At 47.8% G+C, this 21344-nt stretch overlaps 1 protein-coding gene across 2 annotated transcripts in view; it reads right to left on the reverse strand.

The window, feature by feature from the left end:
* Positions 1 to 21344, reverse strand: part of URM1 (ubiquitin related modifier 1) — a 102606-nt gene that overhangs the window by 38972 nt on the left and 42290 nt on the right. For both annotated transcript variants that reach the window (XM_069236968.1, XM_069236969.1), the window contains exon 2: positions 14171 to 14241. In XM_069236968.1, the coding sequence (XP_069093069.1) occupies positions 14171 to 14241 (71 nt within the window). The remainder of the gene's footprint in view (positions 1 to 14170; positions 14242 to 21344) is intronic.

A 21344-nucleotide genomic window follows, 5' to 3' on the forward strand; every position in this document is an offset into this window, starting at 1 on the left:
TTACTTTAACAGAATAGCTAATTGCCTGGCCACCATAGATGATGACAGGAAATCTCGACTGATCTTCTAAGGATGATTTCTTTTTAAGGGTCGAGCGAGCAAAGTGCTCTGTCCCTGGTGTGATCTGTCTGTGGGCTTTTAACCACGCCCACTGCACGCTCACCACTTTCGTTGGTTCGTGGACTTGCCTTTTTAAATTTGCTTGATTTAATTAGTGGAAGGCACGCACACGTCATGCCTTTTCAAGTTTTTAGCCCGCCTTCAGCACACCGGCCAATTACTTGAAACATACGAGGCTCCATGTTTTCAGAATGGTTTCAGGGCTACTATTTCTCTTTATTTCGTAGGCAGCACGATCTCGCTGGGCAGTAGTTGAGCACTTAGCATGATACTGACCCTGTTACATGGATAATTGCACATTTGCCAATATGTTTCTCTCCAAGTGAACTTCTGTTTCCTTTTGTGTCTGCTTCACGCTCATGGTGGCCGTTGGCTCGCTTATGTGAAACTGTTTTATTTTTCATATTCAGTTTATGTGGCAAGAAAAGTCCGGTTACGAGTTTACAATGGTAATAGCTTTAACTCGAGCAAACGTGAGACCCATTGCATTGCAAATGCTTATCTCCTTTTGTTTGTGATGTGGCTAACCCAGGATAATTTGTTTACTACGGTTACATCTAAGTGATCATAAGAGGAGGCATATTCTATGGGGTTATTGTAGGAGGCTGGCCCTTCATGTAGTGTGCACAACTAGGCACACTGCACCGAGGGTCCAGGCAACCACACATTAGTTTCCAGAGGAAAAAACTAGATCACCTTATGCTCTAATTTTTGAGGTAGCTTGGTCGAACAGTTAGGCTGATCTTGGAGAAGTGCAAAGCATGTGTTGTACTTACAGTATCAATCATGCACCACACACACACAAAGGAATAACTTGAGACCAATTTACCAAAAGTACTTCAGATTTTTATATCAATTTTAAGACCAAGATTGCCAAAAATGGGTAAGTACTCTTAAAGTTATGAATTTTTTAAGCTTTATTAAATGCAGTCTTTCTGTGCGTAATTACGCACCATATAAATCAATAGACAGTCACATTTAAAAAGCACATAAAATAGGGAAGTTTTGTAACTAGGTTCAGCTTTTACAGGTTGGTCGAGGCCGTCCGTGGGCACACTGTGCCAGCTGGAGAGTGTGAAAGGAGGCCTTTGTTTTGTATGATTAGCCCCCCTTGTTGGTGGGGCCACTCTGTACTTTGGGTTGTTTGGTATCAAACAACCCTGAATATTAAATCCAAACTGGTACCAGTATTGGATGTAACCCTAAATGTACCCAGGGGTCATCTTAGAGGTGTCTCCTGCAAAAGCTAACCCTAACTGGCATAGTTGCTGACTGGTTCCATCCAGCCTACCACTCCACATGGCCAATATACAAACCTTGGGGGAGAGCCCTGTCTCTCTGGTTTGTGAAGCAAAGCCCTTCCTGGATGGAGGAGCTAACACCCACTCCCTCAGGAACGTGCAACACCCTGGCGGTGAGCTTCAAAGGGCTACAGCCCCTGAAACTCTTGCCTCCAGGCCTGCTGCTAGCAGCAGACAGCTTCTCCCCTTGCAAACCACCACTTTTGGCAGGAGCAAAGGCGGGAAACCAGACAAAGGGGAGGAGGAATGGCCTCACTGAGCATGCACCACCCCCAGGGACTTGCAGGCGAAGTGGACCCTCCATCTCATTTTCCTCCATGTTGGATGGTAGGAAAATATCCAATAGGGTTCAGGGAAGTGCCCCTTCCCACAGGAAGTGATCACTATAGTGGGTGTAGCCACCCACGGGTAAGTGTACCATTGGACACTACCAAGTTCCCCCTAAAACGGCAACTAAATTCAGTATTTAGTGGGCTTCCCTAGACCAAGAGATTGGATTCATCTGGAAGAAAAGACGACAGTACCAGACAACCAGCCAGGACGAGAACAGAGGACCTGCTGCATCACAAGAGGCTTCAAGACTCCTGCTTGCTGCACCAGTGTCCCGACAATCGATGCTGCACAGGAACTGACCGCTGAACCGACCTCAGGAGACCCCGAGGACCTCCAGAATTCGCAAATAGCCCGAGAACTCCCTCCTGAGTGGAGGCACCACTCAAGAAACTACAGGAACCTGCAAACCGGGGAGGGTGCACTTCACCGACCGGATGAGATCTCTGCAACTAGAAGTCGCAGTCGGACCAGACAACACACCAGCCCAGACGTGACTTGCAACTGTGCCCAATTTGGTGGCACAGCGCCCTCCCATGGCCGAGTTGTGGCAATACCCCAGATATTGAGCAGTGCACGTTGGAGAACCCCAACAACAGCTCCCCCAAAGCTGCAACTGGACCAGGAGGAAGCCCCAGTCGAGGGACTTCAGTGACACCCTGGACCTCCCACCAGAGCACCCGTGACGTCCTGTGAGGCCCCCAGAAGAAGACTCACCTCCAGCTCCGAAGGGTCCCTTTGTGCACAGCTTCCAAGACCTCCAAAACGCCCTGCACCTGGCCGCTCTGAGCCTTGCATTAGGGGATTTGCTGTGTGCCCCGGGTCCCCAATCCCTTGCGACCTCAACAACCCAAGGGGGCCCCCAAGCACCCACCTTAAACCTGCAAACCAGCTCCTTTTCCAAGTGGCCCCTCCAAGTGGCCCTGTGCCAAGAGGTTTTCCTACGCTGCTCCCACTGGAACTGGTAGCCACAAGAGGCTCTCCAGCTGGCACAGTGTGGCCACCGACTACTTCGACTACCCTGCAAAAGAAGAGACTGGTAACTCAACTGTATGATTTAATGCATTTTTATAGGTGACTGTCCATTGATTTCTATGGTGCGTAATCACACACAGAAAAAACTTCAAAAAGTCATAACTTAAAAAGTACTTGATTCTAAAGATCTTGGTCTTAAAGTGTATATAAAAGTCTGAAGTATTTTTATAAATTCTGGCCTCTAGTTAGTTATTGAGTGTGTGTGGTGCATGAATGGATTTGTGAGTACAGCAAATACTTAGCACATCTCCTGGATTAGCCTAACTGGTCGACCAGCTACCTTAACAATTGGAGCATTAGGTGGTCTAATTTTTACCTATGGAAACCAACGTGTGGTTGCCCGGCCCTCTGCATAGTGTGCTTGGTTTGGCCAGCTCCCTACAGAGAAGCTAAGGGGCTCCCAGTTCCGGTGGGAGCAGCGCTGAAAGGTCTCTTGGAGCAGGTGCAGGGCCACTCGGGGGGAGCACTTGGAAATGGGTGGTTCTTGTAGATTTAAAGGTGGTGCCTTGGGGTCCCCTTGGGGTATCAAGGTCGCAAGGGGTGTGGAACCTTGTGGGCACAGCTGGATCCTCATTGCAGGGCACTGGACGGCTGGGTGCAGGGCAAGTTGTTGATCCAGGAGCTGTGCGCAACAGAGTCCCTTGGAGCTGGAGGTGAGTCTCTTGGAGGGCAGCTTCCAGGACAATGGGGGCACTCCGGTGGGAGGTCAGGGGTGTTCCTGAAGTCCCTCAATTGGGGCTTCTTCCTGGTCCTTATTCAGCTCTGGGGAGCTGGTTTTCTGGTTGTCCGACATCAGCTGACCAGTACTCAGGGTATTGGCGTGACTCGGCCACTGGAGTGCGCAGTGCCACCAAACTTGGCACCCTTGCGGGGTTTGTCCTGGTGGTCGTCGGGTCCGGCTGTGACTTCCAGTTCAGGAGATATATATTGGCCAGTCAGTGAAGTGACCCTCACTAGCTTGTTGGCTCTTGCTTGGTTGTAGAGTGGTACCTCCACTCTGGAGGGAGATCTCAGGCTATTGGCGAAGCCTGGAGGCCCTCAGGGTTTGTCAAGGTCAGTCCAGTGGTCAGCTCCTCCGCAGCGGTGATTGTCGGGTCCCAGAAGCAGCAGGCAGGGTTGGCGCCTTTTCTTGTACAGCAGGTTCACAGCTCTCAGGCTTCGGTTCTTCTTGGTGCTGTCTTCTTTTCTTCCTTTCTAATCTGAAATCTTGGTCTGGGGAGCCCACTAAATACTGAATTTAGTGGGCGTTTCAGGGGGAACCTGGTAGTGTCCAATGGGACACTTACCTTTGGGTGGCTACATCTATTATAGTAACCACTTCCTGTGGTAAGGGTCCCTGCCCTAAACCTCATTGGCTACTTTTCCCTCCATTCAATATGGAAGAAAATGAAAAAGATGGTCCACCTCGCAGGCAACACCTTAGGGGTGGCAAATGCCAGGTGAGGCCACTCCTCCTATGCTTTGTTAGGTTTCCCGCCTTTGCTCCCACCAAAAGTGGGGTTTTGCAAAGGAGGATGCCAGCTGTTGCTAGCAGCAGGCTTAGGGGTTGAGTTTAAAGGGCGGTAAGCTCTTTGAAGCTCACCGTCAGGACAGTGCACATTCCTGAGGGAGGGGGTGTTAACTCCTCCACCTGGGAAGAGCATTGTTTTACAAACCAGAGAGACAGGGCTCTCCCCCAAGGTCTGTATATTGGCTGTCTGGAGGTGGCAGGCTGGCTGGAACTAGTCGGCAACCATGCCAGGATAGTTAGCTTTTGCAGGGGGCACCTCTTAGGTGGCCATGGGTACATTTAGGGATAAATCCATGACTGACACCAGTTTGGATTTATCATTCTGAGTTGTTTGATACCAATCAATCCAGGGTTCGGAGTGCCCATCATGTAGCTGGAAAACTCGTGTTGACCAGTGTCCAGCACATGCATTAAATGGCTGCTCTGTTCACTATGTCCCAGGTTTGACAAGGACACAGTGGGGCATATTGCTCATGCATCTATGGCCTCACGTATAATATGGAGCACCCTGACGTAGGGCAATAAGGCCTGCTAGAAGGTTAGTGATAGTAAATGCTGTGTATGGTGGACAGGCACACAGACAGTGTGCCATGTCGAGTTTGCATTTTAGGATTGCACCAGGACACTCAGCCTGCAATGGCAGTGCTGGTTTTATCTGAATGCATGGCCCTAGAGGGTGGCACAATCAGTGCTGCTGCCCTCAGGGGCCTACCCCTAGTACCCCTTGCCCTGGGTACATAGGTACCCACTAACTAGGGACTTATAGTGGTAGTTAAGGGTGTATCCAATTGTGCCAGTGCATCACAACAGTTTAGGGAAAGAGCTCTGGCCCAAGGAAACTGGTTAGCAGGCGCTCTGGGCACTACAATTTCTAGGACACATCAACATCAGGCAAAAGTGGGGGATAGCCACGCAAAAATAAAGCCTCTCTCACAGTTATCATTGATGGTCCACCTCTGTTCCTTTCGGGCCTTGCTGTACGTCGTTACTTTTGTTTTATCTACAATAATCTGTAAATTATGCCTTTGTTTAAAGTCTGCTAACTCTGATAGCTGATTTTGCAGACCTGACGGGGTAACAAAAAAAATAATATTATCAGCATAAGCTGGGTCGGCAATATGTTTCTTGTCTATTTTCGGTGCCACGACCTTTCGATGGTCTAGATATGCGAGGTCTGAGTTGTATAACGAAAAAAGCAACAGGGCAAGATACAGCCCTGTTTCAGGCCATTTTGGGTGGTCATTTCAGGAGAAAGGGCACTTTCAGTCAATTTAATTTGAAGCCATGCATTTTCATGCATGAATACCAGGAAGTGGGGTAGTGCTTAATTGATACCCCAGTTAGACAGTTTTTCCAAAAGTGCTTCCAATTTACTCTGTTGAAGGCCGAGGAATAATCAACAAAAGAAACGTATAGTCTGAGTTTCCTTTTTAATGTTCTGTCCACCATTAATTTTAAGCAGACAATATCATCAACCATGGAACAAGTGCCTCTGAATCTGGACTGACTGAAAGGAACGAGATGGTTTTTCATAGTCCAGGGGTAAAGGACATCCAATATGTATTTGATGGCAAGTTTTCCCTCAGTATCTAGGAGAGCCATGAGTCGACAATTCTTTAGGTAATCTTGGATGTATTATCGCCTCATTCCATAAAGGAAGAATTTGACCTTTTTGTAGCTCTTGTGGGAATAGTTTATGCAATAAAAGGCTCCATAGACTGGGATCCAACTCAATGATATCAACAGTTATTCTCTTTGTGCTGCTGCTTTCGAGGAGCGTGTTTTTTTATGGTAGTCTCATCTTGTGTGATCTCACATGGAGAACTGACATATTAGGAGAGTTTAAAGGTGGAAGCGCTCCTGTTTGACTGGAGTTTGAGCAGTGGCTGTGCCAAGTGTCCAACCGTATGAAGTCAGCGGCTTGTCTGTGTGAGCCAGTCCCCCGGCCGGCGAATAACCAAAGTACTGTGCTGCTATTTTCTTTTACTGCCTAATGCAACCCAGGTCAGGCCGCTTCCTGGGTGCTCCTACGTATATCTTTCACTTGTGCCTTCTAGTGCATTTTTCTTTCTGAATTAGAGGATCCCTGCATTTGCTTCGCAAATATTTTATCAGGGCTCTTAATTACCTGTGAGGTTTTGTTATTGTTAGGCCGATCTGTGGATCAGTTTGATTACGCTGAGTAGGGCCCCAGTTGGGATTTTGCAAACAAAAGAAACTGAAAACTGACCCAAGCAATTGTTCCCAGTCTTGAAAGCTGCCACAATAAACTTGATCATGAAAATTCAGGATTTTGAAACATGTTACTAACCCTGTAAGCATCTATGGCAGGGGATTGTAGATTCTGTGCATACTCCTGCAATCTAGTGCTGGGTCCGGAAGTGTGAAAGTTGCTTTACTTAGAAGGAGTCTCCTTGAGTCACGAAGTATGGTGACTCCACCTACTGCTGGTAAGGCACAGGGGCATCCACTATTGGTGTTAGATTGTTTTCCACACGTCAGGTGGAGATGAAAATAGAGCGTAGCGACACAGAAGAGAGAGGTGACCATGTAGAGAGAAGTAAAGGATAAAGTACACCTGTAACAACAATAGGCTTTCAGGGAGGAGGGAGGGAGCATGAGAATCTAAAGCACTACGTGTCACAAACAGATGCTCACAGGGTTTCTGTTTGAGGCATCTGTGGCTGTAGATACACATGTTGTGTATAGACTGTAAAGCCGTCCTCCTCTGAGAGGTGGCGAGCCTGAAGATATTTCAGAGGATTGAAAAAGTGTTCAAAAGTACACCCTGACCAACATTAGCTTGTTGGCAAGCCAGTACGTCCACACTATAGTGCTTAGTGAAAGTGTGTGGTATGGACAAGGTAGATGCTTAACAGATATCAGCTATAGGAATGCTCCCTAAGTAGGCCCCTTTTTATGGGTCGAATGGGCTCTGGGAGGGATGGACAAAGGTATTTTAGCTTTACAAAGCATATCTGAACATGTTTAACTATCCATCAGGTTATGCCTGACTTGGAAAGAGCCCACCCTTTGGTGCGGCTTTCAGAAGGCAACTAGGAGCTGCTGTGTCCTGCGAAAGACTGTATTCTATCCACATACTACACAAGGCCTCGCTTAACATCTAGAGTATGGAAAGGTTGTTCTCCAACTGAATCCGGTAGGTGAAAGAAAACTGGCAGCTCTATGGACTGATTAAGGTAGAAAGGAGAAAGCACCTTAAGCAATAACTTAGGGGTCGAAAGGAGAAAGCACCTTAAGCAGGAACTTAGGGTTCATGTTAAGGCCAGGAGCTCACGGACACGTCAAGAGAGATGATTGCAACCAGGAAGGAGGGTAATTGAAGGGAGTAAGAATGGGGACGTTTGAAGGGAGTTCCCAAGAGTCTAGTCCATAAGGGGCTTAGGGGACCTGTTGAAGAAATACTCTTTTCAGACCTTCCATATAAGCTTTGATAACAAGGTTCCTGAAAAGGGAAATGTGTTCTCCATTCGGAAGGCAGGCAGCCATTGCTGCTATGTGGAGCCGAACAGAACTATAAGCCAGGCCACAAGCCTGTAAATGGAGAAGGTAGCAGATAATGTTTTGGACATTTGCTGCCAAGGGTCTATGGTGGTCATTATGACTTTGGCGGTCATGCCCCGCCACGCCGGAGAACGGGGTCCATGGCGCTTGCTACACCACCAGCGCCACGCCAACACAACACCGCCACGCCGTTTACAATGTTGTAATACAGCAGGCTGTGTTGTGGTGACATGGCGGCGGAGCAAGCTCCACTAGACCGCCAGTATGGCTGCTGGCGGCTTCCCCGTCAGACAGTGGCAGTGAGCAGCCAGCAGTCATAATATGGCAGTCTTCAGGCCGCCAACACGGTCATATGGCGGCAGTGACTTCAGCGGTCTACGGCACAGACTGCTGAAGTCATAACGAGGGCCTATGTGTTGTGATAGGCAGTTGGGAACAAATTGTTTCCACTTTGCAGCGTAGCAGATGTGGGCAGTGGGCCTGCATGCTTCCTTAAGAATGTCTATGCATTCCGCAGGAAGGTTTACATAACCAAACTATAAGACCTCAGGAGTCAAATCGCAAGGTTGAGTATCTTGATGTAGGGGAGCCTGATTTCTCCATGGCTCTGCATGAGGAGGTCCGGCCTGCTGTGGAGACTCTCATGCAGCACAACAGAGAGTGTGAATAGAGTGGTGAAAAAAAGATTGCAAGGCCCAAGCGGGAGCTACAAGGATTGGGGTGAGGGATGTCTGCCGAAGCCTCCAAACCACAAACAGAAGAAATGGAAGAGACGGAAAAGTTTAGGCAAATATCCCTGACCAGGTCATCCATAGTGCATTGCCCAGGGACTGTGGGTGTGGGTACCTACAGGATAGGTTTAGGCATTTTGGGTATTCAGCGGTGGCGAAGAGGGTTAGGTCGGGGAACCCTCATCGACAAAAGTACTGCAGGAGGACTTGCGGGTGGAGTTCCCATTAGTCGACTTGTTACTGCATTCTGCTGAGAAAGTATGCAAAGTTGTTGTCCACTCCTAGCAGGTACTCTGCCAGCAGACGGACTCTGTGGCTGAGCACCCAGAGCTAAATACTGTGGGATAACTCGGACAGGTAAAGAGAATGAGTACTGCCTTGCTTCTGTAGATAGTACATGGCTGTAATATCTGTGCGAATGAGGACCATCCTGTTCACAATGCAACAATGGAAGGCTTTCAGATGAAGCTGAACAGCCAATTGCTCTAGGTAATTTATGTAGCGACTCTGGTGATACAGTGTCCACTGGCTTTGGACCGTGCGGTCCCGTAAATGTTCCACCTCCCACACTCTGTAAGGGAAGTGTCCATTGTGATGGTGATCTGCAGGATAGGTCGCAAAAAGGGCCACCCCTGCAACAGGTTGATGGTGTTCCACAACTGCAGAGAGTGAGGAGTGTGGCCCCAAATCAACATTAGATCTTCTCAGTGACTCCCAACTGATACCATTGTTGCGCTAAGCACTCTCGCAGTATGCGCACGTGTAACCTGGCATGGAGGACTATGGCAATGCAGGAGGCCAGCATTCCCAGAAGGCGTATCACTGTTCTGATAGTAACTTGGTGAATTGGCTGAAAAAGAGGATGCAACGCCTAGAAGACCTACACCCTTCGGAACTTGGAAAGGCCCTGCCCACCAATGAGTTCAGGACTGCCCATAGATAGGACTGAATTTGGAGGGGCTGAAGGTGTGACTTGGTGGCGCTGACGGTACACCCCAGGTTAGTAAGAGGTTTATGGGGGCCTGCATGTGTGTGAGGCACTGTTGATAAATTGCATTTTTGACGAGCCAATCCTCCAGGTAAGGGAACACATGGATGCCCTTGCACGCAAGGTGCTTGGCTACCACTGCTAGACATTTTGTAAACACCTTGGGGCACCGGTGACCCTGAACGGCAGCACCTTGAACTGATAATGTTTGCGACTTACCACAGACCGGAGGTAGCACCAGTGAGTTGGATGGATTGGGATGTGGCAGTAGATGTCAGAGGTCGAGGGCAGTCATGAAATCGCCTTGTTGTAGAAGAGGAATGACTTCCTGTAAAATATCCATTAGGAAATGTTCCGACAGGATATACTCATTCAGGGGTCTGAGATCTAGGAGCAGCCTGAGGTACCCGTCCTTGGGAATGAGAAAGTAGAGGGAGCCCTGTGCCTTGTAGGTGTGCTGGCACTGGCTCTATGGTGCCTCTAGTTGACATGGAGTCTACCTCTTCCGGAGAAGGCAATGGTGTTGTGGGGGAAAGGATGCGTCTGTGGGGTGGGAGGTTTGGAAAAGAGGTCCAAACAGTAACCATGGCATATGGCATCTAGCACCCACTGGCTGAAGGTGATCTGCTGCCATGTGGGGAAGGACCCTCGGATCCAACCCCCGACAGGGGTGATGCGATTGTGGAGAAGGAAGGACGTTGCTGCTTGCTAGGGTCAGCTCCCTTAGGAAAGCACCCCTTACATCTTCCCTTAGACTTTTTTGCCTCTGTAGGAACCTCAAAAATAACCCCTTGTGGAGGGTTTTGGAGACTGCTGACATTGTTAAAGGTGAAGGAGTCTGAGGAAGTGACCTTAGAGACGCCCAAGTAGGCAGACTGCACAAAGCATCTCCCTGGAGAGGGTGTTTAGAGGACTCCAATGGTCTTGACGGTCTCTGTGTATTTCTTGATCTTCTACAGCATCTAATCAGCCTGAAGAGGTGCCCACCATCGAAGGGCAGGTTGAGGAGATGCTGATGAATGTCTGGCTTGAAACCAGAGACACAATGACAGGCGTGCCTGCGGATGACTACGCTGGAATTCATGCCACGAGCCACAGTGTTGGCAGCATCAAGGGCACATCGTATGGTAGTATTGGAAATGAGTTTGCCTTCAGAGACTAATTCTTGGCCCCATCTAGGAGACGCTGGAGGTGGTCCTCTATTTCATCCCAGTGAGCCCTCTCATACCAGGAAAGTAAACGGATTGAACTAGAAATGCCCCAGTGGTTGGCAGATTGCATAGCGATGTGTCTGTGAGCCATATCAATCTTTTTACTTTTTTTGTCCAGCGGGGGTACATTGATGGTGTCCTCACATTGGCCATTTTGCTGACATTGTGGGCCACCGAGTTGGGGGGTGGGGGAATAACTTTTAACGTATACTGGGTTTGCTGGGGAAGGCTTACTTGGGGTGACCACCTAGGCTTTAAATTCATCTTAGTAGATATTAGAAGCTGGTTTGAGCATCCCCCTCAACATTGGCAAGAATTGCATGGAACGCAGGGAGGAAAAAAGGGTTTCCAACAGGAAAATCTTCCCCAAAAGCATCCTTCTGCATTTCCACTTCATGGACAGAGGCTGCCCTGCCGAGGTCTTCGTGGTAGGAGGTGGTGTCATTCGGAGGAGAGGGACAGGTGAGATAAAGGTCAGGGTCTGGGTCCCCAAAGGATCGACATCGTACATGATCCAAGGACCATCCTATGAATGCAGGTCATAAGACTGGGCTATGCCCCATAAACTCTGAGTGTGGTGACCCTGAGGAGTGAAGAAAAGGAGGTCAGCAGGCAGAGGGGGGGAGGTGAGGAGTGGGGTAGGTGGGCAAGGCAATAGTGGTGGTGGGCTAGTTGCCTTGTCATGTCTCCTCTTGCTCGTGTGGTGGTGGCGGCAGGTCGAGTACTTCCTCAAAGCTGAGCGTTCACTTGCGGCCACCCTGTCAGTGCTGGAGGCTGGGCAAGGTTGTTTCCAGTGTAAGGATGAATCAGAATATGATGCCGCAAGGCATCAAGTTCTCCCTGCAGCTGCTGGAGAACAGGTTCAACAGATCCGGCAGAAGAAGCAGGTCTCGACACTGATGGCCTTGGAGCCAGCGTGTGGGTTGTTGATGGCGAACAAGGCTTAGACTTCAAAAGTTTTGGATCTGAAGGCTGTTTTGAAGCAGTGGTTGACACAGAGAGAGTGGTCGGCGCAGAGTGTGCTGGCTTCAGGATCTTCTTCTGCGCTGAGCCAAGACTGGGTGTGGGGTCCAAACTGTGTGCTCTGTGCCGACCATGGCCGCAAGGCAGTGGCGGACCAGAAGCCTGTAGGTGGGCTTTGAGGCTGGAATCCTGGCCCTTTGGAGGGGCTGCTCGCAGTGTGAGCGTTGCTAGGGGAAGGAGGGCAGGAGAAGGGGGTTCATACTCACGGCCTGCTGGGAGGGAGGCAAGTCCTCAATTTCCAAGTAAGAAAGCGAGCTGGTTCATGGAAAGAAGGCATCTATCTCGGCTGCCGACAGCTCCAACTGGGGCTCACCCTTGAGGTCCGAACAGCGAAGATGTCAGTGATGTTATTGGAACTTCTACTCAACATTTCGAGACATCGAGACTGACAGTATTGAAGAGTTTTCTTCAAGTGTAAGGAGTGGCAGATATTGCAAAAGGCCTCGCTGCGCTTGGGAGAGAGGTAGAGATTGTACACCTGGAGGAGATTGGTCCAGGGGAATTTGACACAACCTTGGAAACAGTAGCGGAATGGCATCTGCTTCAGCACAGGCAAGAAATGCTTGCCGTGGAGAAACAATGGAGCAGCCCCAAAGGACAATGCCCATACAGGGGTGTCAAATTTGTCCTAATCCTCAACCTGGATGAGTCGATGAGAGACGGGGTACTGCAACGAAGGACAATATCGACGAAAGGGAAAGGAACCTGAGAAGGCCCCAAGAGATCACTGCAACAGTGTCGATCTGGCGGCCGATAACACAAGTCCGAAACAGGTAGCAGAAAGAAAACAATCTAACAGTGGATCCGATGCCCAGGTGCATTACCAGCAGTAGGTGGAGTAACTACACCTGGTGACTCGATAAGACTTCTCCGAAGAAAAACAACTTGCACACATCCGGAACCAACACTAGACGGCAGGAGTATGCACAGCATGTGAATCTACAGCACATATGCCTCAAACTCTTGACCACCTTACTGCGTGGTTTTGACTTTGTAAATTTGAGAGCAATAAAAATGGAATGATAATAGTCAAAATTCAGATGTAAAGTTATTAGCTGGAGGTTGTGATCACTTTCTTTTCTTGGAATAATCTGGAAATTCTTACATAAGACGAAGGATGTATAGTGTAATCGAGTGTGACGATTCTGCTTTTAGAGTAGGTAATGTTGTTTTTTCTTGTAGATACATAGCTAGTCTTTCATTCAAGGTGCAGAATCCTACATTGGTAAGTACTTTGGACATGTAGTTGCCCTTTAGTTGTTTATTGTACACGCACAATGACAGGAGGCACCTGTAGAGAAGCTGCAGAGATCTGGACTGTTCGTTATATCTCAGACCCACTAGCACTCCCAGCATAAGGTGGAGCTGAGAGGCCCTGCATTAGGACAGCAGCAATTTTACACCTTTGCCAACTCCTACTACAGCACCTTGGAAAAACAGTATTTCTAAATTCTAGCTCAAATAGAAGATAATTTCTTGGATGAACCCACAAGGCGGTGCTATTAAGATCTGTCACAGTAAGAGATTAGCACCACTGATTGAACACACTGGACAAGTAAGAAAAAATAGACGGGGCACAGCAACAGAGCTATTTTAAGAAATGTAGGAACTTCAGACAGGCAGCCTTGTCCACTAGGACCATGTGACTGAGGCGCCTGTCCGATGTTACCATAACAGTACACAAGAGCACTAAAAAGACAAAACAATACTTAGCCTTACAGTGACCTTTAATTCTCCAGCCAGACAAAGCTGCTAAAAAACAATCATCACACATGACCATTACAAATAATGACATGAAAGGCAAAACTGCCAAGGGATGCTTTCCTCAGGCATCTAAAGACTTCAAGCCTCAGCCAAGGCTTTCATGTGTGATAAGCACAAACCTTAAGTCCCCAAACCAATCAAATATGCTGATAAATGATGTCCACACACAGCTGAAGCCTGGAAGTGATTAAAAAACTCTTGGACAACAGCCACACTGCCAAAGGCTTTGTAGGATGGTGCTCTGGTGAAGCGACCCACTGAGTAAGACCACTTCTAGGCTCACGCAGGGAGAGGTGGATGTGTTGAATGTAGGAATCTGATTTATAATCCAAAAGGGAGTCACTTGCATAGCAGCAGCGCATGCCCATGTTCTGAGGGTGAAGTTAGAGAGCGGTGCGAAGCTCTCGGTCAATGTAAGAAAGATGTCTTTAATCAATTCTCACCAACAGGAGGGTCTCAACACTTCGAAAGACCTCGGTAGGCAGGGAGCACAGAATCCCTATTCCTGAGCCACTACTGCCACCATAATTGACCTCGCCCACAGAACTGAAGATAAAAGGAGTCATGTCCCTAACGTCTGTGTGTCGCGGGCACAACTCTACCATACTTCGAGTTAGCAGCTGACTACTTACAGGGTTCGGTTTGGATTGGCAGGGTCACATGATGTTTCTTGATTCCATCAAACAAGAGCTCAGCTCCACCCCTGCAACATGAAGGAAAATGGATGGATCAGAAGAAGGGCAGGTTACAAAAACCAAGAACAGCATTATGCCACACAGCTACCCTTGGGTAGGAGGGTCCTAGCAATCTGGAGTAACATGCTCCATGGGAAAATGCGCACCTCCTCCCACAATGCAAAGAGCTTCAATTAATCATTGTTTCCTTGTTCTTAAACAAAAACTGGTTTTCACAAGACAACTATTTTTCGGAAGATAAGTCTAGGTAGGGTGTCTACCATCCCTAGATGTCCTGACACCTCTCAGTGTTGCCAAGGATACACCTGGTGCCACCTTGAAGCCAATTGTCAAATACTACAGGACCTTTCCTATCTTTCCAGGGGATTCATTGACTTCCAATCTGGATGATAATTGGTATTATGTCCAAAATTATATCTGGAACTTTCCAGCAGGTCACATATTGCAGGTGCAGAAGTATCAGAAAGGTACAGACCTGGCCAATTTCATAAATAACCTAAGTGTGAGAGTTGTGAACGGAAAATTTGCTAATGACATTCCAAGTAAAACAACTCATGTAAGTGACTGAGTAACTATACTGTTGCCGCTGTGACATTGTTTTCTAACATCAACATTTTATTATTGTTCGCAGATTTGATTGCGATCACTTTCTGCAGCTTACAAAAGGTCTCTGGACACATATTTAGGTGCAGAGTTGGGTTCCCAGCAGCAGAAGAGCAGCCTATGGTCGCTGCACCAGATTCAGTGATACCCGACGTGGAACTTGGACCTGCTTACTGAGGGCAGTACTTTTCAGCTAACTGGATCACCACTACTAAGCGCTTGGTCATCCTCACAAGCCCTCTGTTGTGAAATTGTTATGTCCAACACGACCAACGAGTCATTCTTATTGTGGTGGAATCCCTGCTCCTTCACAAGCGCCATGGTATTCCAAAACTCTTCAGTATTGAAGAGAGCTTTAAACATGGCACTGTGTTCCTTCAAACAACTTATTACCAAGAGAATCAAGATGTGGATAAAATTATAGAGAACTACAATAGGGACAGCCAGACAAATAGACAACGATTCCTTATGGGTGAAAATACATAACATCTCTAAAATGAAAGACTCTAGAAGGGCCTAATAATTTAATCATGCATTAACACCCCAGACAGATCCCAGCAGCCTTTGCACAATGTTCCTGGCTAAGAGACATATATGTTCCGGCCAGAAGCCATACACTAGATTTATCGATTTTAAAAGAGATTTGGATCGCACAGATAGGTCACTGTTGTGTTCCACGTTGCAGTCTTAGAGGGTTAAACCCGTACTCTTCAGGACATTTCCAAGTATATGATTGCACATGGGTCCAAGTTAAGATCAGAGGTACTATGGCTCTCACTTGGAAGACACACACCAAGAGAGGTTTGAAGCAGGGTGTGTGTCAACACCACTACATGGTGTGTCTGGGCAGAGCCTTGAATGATCCTTGCACTAGCTCAACTCGTCCCCACCCGACTCCCCCAGGTTTGAGGGCTTTCAAACACCAGCTCTACAATGTCAACATAATACTGTCCTTCTGGACAAAACAAGCATACCTCTTCAGCGACAATTAACAGCCCTACATATCTATGCTTGCAATAGGCATGGAAATGTGCAAGGCCACAAGTTTCAAGGGTGGACAGAAAAAGGAAGGTCGTGGGTTTTCAGACAGTAAACAGGTTATGAGGGTTAACTCTTACAAGTAACTAGATGTCGAAACAAAGTAATCCCACGTGCCAATAATCTAGGATGAAGGCAAAAGCCCAGTCGCTAACATCTGCCCTCTGTAAATTAGCAATCAAATGCCACTTTTTTTCCCGAACACTCTTATTGACTCACCAAACAAAACAGGGGAGTAATCCAAATGCAAATAACTAGACATCTGTGTTTTTAAATTTATTGCATGAAGGTGCTCCTTCTATCAGTAAAAAGCATCTACTGGTCTTTATATGGGCTTCAAATTTCTACTCTTTTTTTATAGACTTTGTAGAAAAGTGCCACTGTTGTCATGGTTACCCCCCACTTTTTGTCTAGTGTTGATGCCAACTTTGATTGAAAGTGTGCTGGGACCCTGCAGACCAGGCCCCAGCACCAGTGTTCTTTCCCTAAAACTGTACCTTTGTTTCCACAATTGGCACAGCCCTAGCACACAGTTAAGTCCCTTGTAAAAGGTACACATGATACCAAGGACCAGGGAAGGTGTCTAAGGGCTGCCGCATGTATTATGCCACCCTGGGGACCCCTCGCTCAGCACATGCACACTGCCTCACAGCTTGTGTGTGCTGGTGGGGAGACAAAGACAAAGTCAACATGGCACCCCTCTTACGGTGCAATGCCCACAAACCACTGCCTGTGGCATAGGTAAGTCACCCCTCTAGCAGGCTGTACAGCCCTAAGGCAGGGTGCACTATACCACAGGTGAGGGCATAGCTGCATGAGCACTATGCCCCTACAGTGTCTAAGCAAAACCTTAGACATTGTAAGTGCAGGGTAGCCATAAGAGTATATGGTCTGGGAGTCTGTCATGCACGAACTCCACAGCCCCATAATGGCTACACTGAAAAATGTGAAGTTTGGTATCAAACTTCTCAGCACAATAAATCCACACTGATGCCAGTGTGGGATTTATTGAAAAATGCACACAGAGGACATCTTAGAGATGTCCCCGGTATGATAGCCCAACTGCTAAGTGTACGACTGACCGGCCTGTGCCAGCCTGCCACTTTCAGACGAGTTTCTTCCCCCGAGGGGTGAGAGCCTTTGTGCTCTCTGAGGCCAGAAAAAAAGCCTGTACTGGGTGGAGGTGCTTCACACCTCCCCCTGCAGGAACTGTAACACCTGCCGGTGGGCCTCAAAGGCTCAAGCCTCAGGTTACAGTGCTCCAGGGCACCCCCCCCAGACAAAGCCACACTTTTGGCAGCAAGTCCAGCAGGAAAATTAGGGAGGAGTGAGCACCCAAGACAGGACCTCCCCTAAGCTGCCCAGAGCTAAGATGGCTCCCTCCCTTCAGAATCCTCCATCTTGGTTTGGAGGACAGGGACCAATAGTGATAGGAATGTGCCCCCCTCCCAAAGGGAGTGGGCACGAAGAGGATGTAGCCACCCTCAGGGAAAGTAGCCATTGGCTACTGCCCTCTGATCCCTAACACACCCCTAAATCTAGGATTTAAGAGCCTCCCTGAACTCAGCTCACCAGATTCCTGGTGGCCTACAAGAAGAAGGACTGGTAAGCTGAAACCCCAGCAGAGAAGAAGGAAGACGACAACTGCTTTGGCCCCAGCCCTACTGGCCTGTCTCCTGCATCAGAGAACCTGCAAAAAGACCAGCGATGCGTCTAGCTGGCCCAGCGACCTCTGACAACTCGAGAGGACTACCCTACACCCAAAAGGACCAAGAACTCATGAGGACAGCAGCTCTGTCTGAAGAAACCTACAACCAAGGACTCCCACCTCACTCCGGATGCAAGAGTTTTGACCCCTGTGCACCCGACGCCATGGCCCATGTCCAGGTGCCCACCCAGCAAAAGAGGGTCCCCAGGTGACTGCTAGCAAGAGCCTTGCCTAGGTTGACCTCTCCACTCCTCCACAACCACGCCTGCAGAGGGAATCCCGAGGACCCCCCTGACAGCGAGCTCCGGACGAAGATATCCAACGCCTTGAGAACACACTGCATCCGCAGCCCCAGGCCTTGGAGAAACTGACCCCTGGTGTCTCATCGTTCAGCAGGCGGCCCTCCTCCCTGTTCGACCAGTGGTGTGCCCAAGACACCCCCGTGGACCTCGCGTGTAGCCTCTGAGTGACCCCCGGGGTCTCCTCAAAGACAAGCATTGGAAACTCGACGTCCTGTTTGCACCCTGCACCCGGCCGCCCCTTTGCCGCTGAGGGTTTGTGTTTGGTGCCTACCTATGGCCCCTCTAGTGCTCTCTAATACCCCCGGTCCGCCCTCCGAGTCGCGGGTACTTACCTGCTGGCTGACCGGACTCCGAGTACCCCCTGTCTCCGTAGGAGCCTACATTAATTTGGTATCTCTTTGACCTCTGCACCCGACTGGCCACGTGTTGCTGGTGGTGGGTGTTTGGGGTTAGCTTGAACCCCCAACAACAGACTGCCTAAACCCCAGAGATAAGAACTGTAAGTTGTATACTTACCTGCAGAACTGTACTATCTTTTCTTCCCCCAGGAACTGTTGAAAAACGCAGTGTCCACTTTTAAAATAGTTTTTTGCCATTTTAAGAAAAACTGTATACATTGTTGATTCTATTCAAAGTCCAGATGATATATATGCAAACTACATTTCATTTTATGTACTTACCAGCAAACTGAATCTTGTGGTTCTAAAAATAAATTAACAAACAATATTTTTCTATATAATATCCTATTGGTCCAGAGTTAAGTCATTGAGTGTGTGTTTCTTCTATTGCCTGTGTGTGTACAACAAATGCTTTGCACTACCCTCTGATAAGCCTAACTGCTTGAACACACTACCCTAAAGAGAGCATTAGTATTATCTAATTCAGCCTCTGTCAAGCCTCTGGGGAGACCCTGGACTCTGTGCACACTATATCTCACTTTGTTGTAGCGTATACAGAGCCAGCTTCCTACATATGTCATCCTAGGCTGTAGAGTTGCTCAATCTCTAACTTACACCGCACGGCTAAGAGATCTTTTGCTTTTCTCTTACTTATCACAAGCTTTTGTGGCTGAAAGGACAGTGTTGTAAAGTTTTCTTTTAGCTTTGTCATAGTGACTCTACCGGTCTAGATTTCACCTTGCTTTGGTTACTGCTACCTGCTAAAATTTGAAATCAATACAAGCTGGCTTGTGTTGTTATAGTCTGTCGGATAAGGCACTTTTTCGGCGTATGGATATGCATCAAAGCTAGTCCTTGCATTGGGTCTCCAGCAATAAAAATAGTGCTATATTGCATTTTCCTTTCAGTGATATTGGGTTTCTCTAAAAGATTTCCATTTCTGTTTGCTGTAGTGCTCGATGCACACCAGAATTTACTTATGATTTGGAGAGTGACACACGTGTGAGCACAGAATCAATCAAGCACTTGCACGCCTTTTGTGCTTAATGCTAGTAAGGTGAATTTGTTGTCCTTGCACCAGACACCCCTTTTTTGGTTTTCCTTTGGCTTTGCTATTTTTGAGCATTCGAACTGTACGTTTTTCGGTCTATTTGCCATACATTGGTTTCTACACACCGAGCATTGGCAAGGGATACTTTTTTCAGGTCCCTTAGATTGTTCAAACTGCCAAACTAGGAAAGTGAAGGCTCCCCACCCTCCCAACACCCCGTCTTCCCTAAACAATATCTAGACGCTCAATATGTCCGCTAACGGACTACATACCTAACCATGAGTTCAGCAACAGGGGTGTGGAATTTATTAAAATATCTACTTGTCTGGGGGACAGGTTGCTTCTCAAATCTACTTGTCCTGTAAAAAGATCTACTTGTCCCTTTGGTGCCATGTAGTGTGGCGACAAATTAAGGCAGCAGTCTCATTATGTAAGAGCTCTGATAATAGCCTCTCTGATTATGCCAGTGCTACCACCACAGTAGGGCTTGAATACTTGCAGTTTCAATCCCTACTGTAGCAATTTCCTTATTTTGCCACCTTTCTGCAGATCTGCATACGGGGGCTGGAGGAAGCAGTAAGCAATAGTTCCAGGGCTGGAATGCCTTTGAGTCTGCAAACCTACTAACCTGCATGTTATAAAGCTTTTTACCAGCTTCTCTCTAATATTTTCCCATAATAAGAAAGGTTGGACTTTTACTCCTGACAATGGCAGAATTAGAACTTCTTCCAGGGTTGGGAAGAAAGTGGCCGGAGGGAAAATGAACTTGCAAATGCTCAATAGATTTTCACATGAGCAAATCTACACATCGTATTTACCCATGCTAAAATACAGTTCACAAATATTTTATAGGGGTACGACATATACCATGGGTGCACTTTTGTGACTTTCTTTAAGAATTTGGGGCCACAAGTAGGTAGGTTCAGATTTGTGACCTGCAAATTGCGAGTCGCAAATCCGAATGTAGGATGGTGTCCTTGACACCATCTGTGATTCGCAAGGGCTTCGCAAATGCCCACATCATGAATAATCATGAGGTGGGTCGCAATTTGCGACCCCCTCGCGAATGGTGGCCTGCTGGAGACAGCAGACCACCATGTCTGTGACTGCTTTTCAATAAAGCAGGTTTTTTTGGGTTTTTTTGTAATGCAGCCCGTTTTCCTTAAAGGAAAACGAGATGCATAACAAAAACGAAAAATGAAACGTTTTCGTTTCATTTTTTCAGAGCAGGCAGTGGACCACTGCCTGCTCTGAAAAAATGTTTACAGTGACATTCACAATGGGGAAGGGGTCCCATGGGGACCCCTTCCCTTTTGAGAAAGTGTTAGCACCCATTTGAAATGGGTGCAAACTGCGATTGGTTTGCGCCCGCGTTCGCGGTCACAAAACAATCCTACATTGCACTGCGAGTTGCAATTAGGAAGGGAACACCCCTTACTAATTGCGAGTCGCAAACCCGTTTTGTGATTCGGTAACCAGGTTACTGAATCGCAAAACTGGGTTTGTGCATCGCAATGTGCTTTTTGCATGTCGCAAACAGCGAAAGTCGCTGTTTGCGACATGCAAAAAGCTACCTACATGTGGGTCTTGGTCCCTAATTAGGTCTGGCGTTAACAAAGACATTTTGTTTTTATTAAACTTCTATTTCTCTCTCTTTCGGCTGGCTTTACTGTGAGTGATCGCATTCTGCTCTTCCACAAGGAGCATATTGCCACACAAAGTAGTTTTGTTCAGTGTCAGGAACTACAGTGGCAATCAGTGACGTAACGAAACTGGAGGGTGCCCCTTTGCAAAGAACATGGAGGAGCCCCCTCTCCAGACTCACTCAGGGCAGGTGCTGTGCTGAAGGGGCCCCCTGGAGAGTGGCTGCGGGGCCTTTGTTATGCCGCTGGTGGCAACGTGTGCTTTAAGAGTTCAAAAACCTTTTGGGGGGGTTTTGCCAATGTTTGTTACAATGTTGAGGGCCTGGTAGCTCCCACAACAATAAAGTGTTACAAAAGCCATGTCAAAA

This window comes from Pleurodeles waltl, chromosome 6 (assembly GCF_031143425.1).
Source record: "Pleurodeles waltl isolate 20211129_DDA chromosome 6, aPleWal1.hap1.20221129, whole genome shotgun sequence".
NCBI lineage: Eukaryota > Metazoa > Chordata > Amphibia > Caudata > Salamandridae > Pleurodeles > Pleurodeles waltl.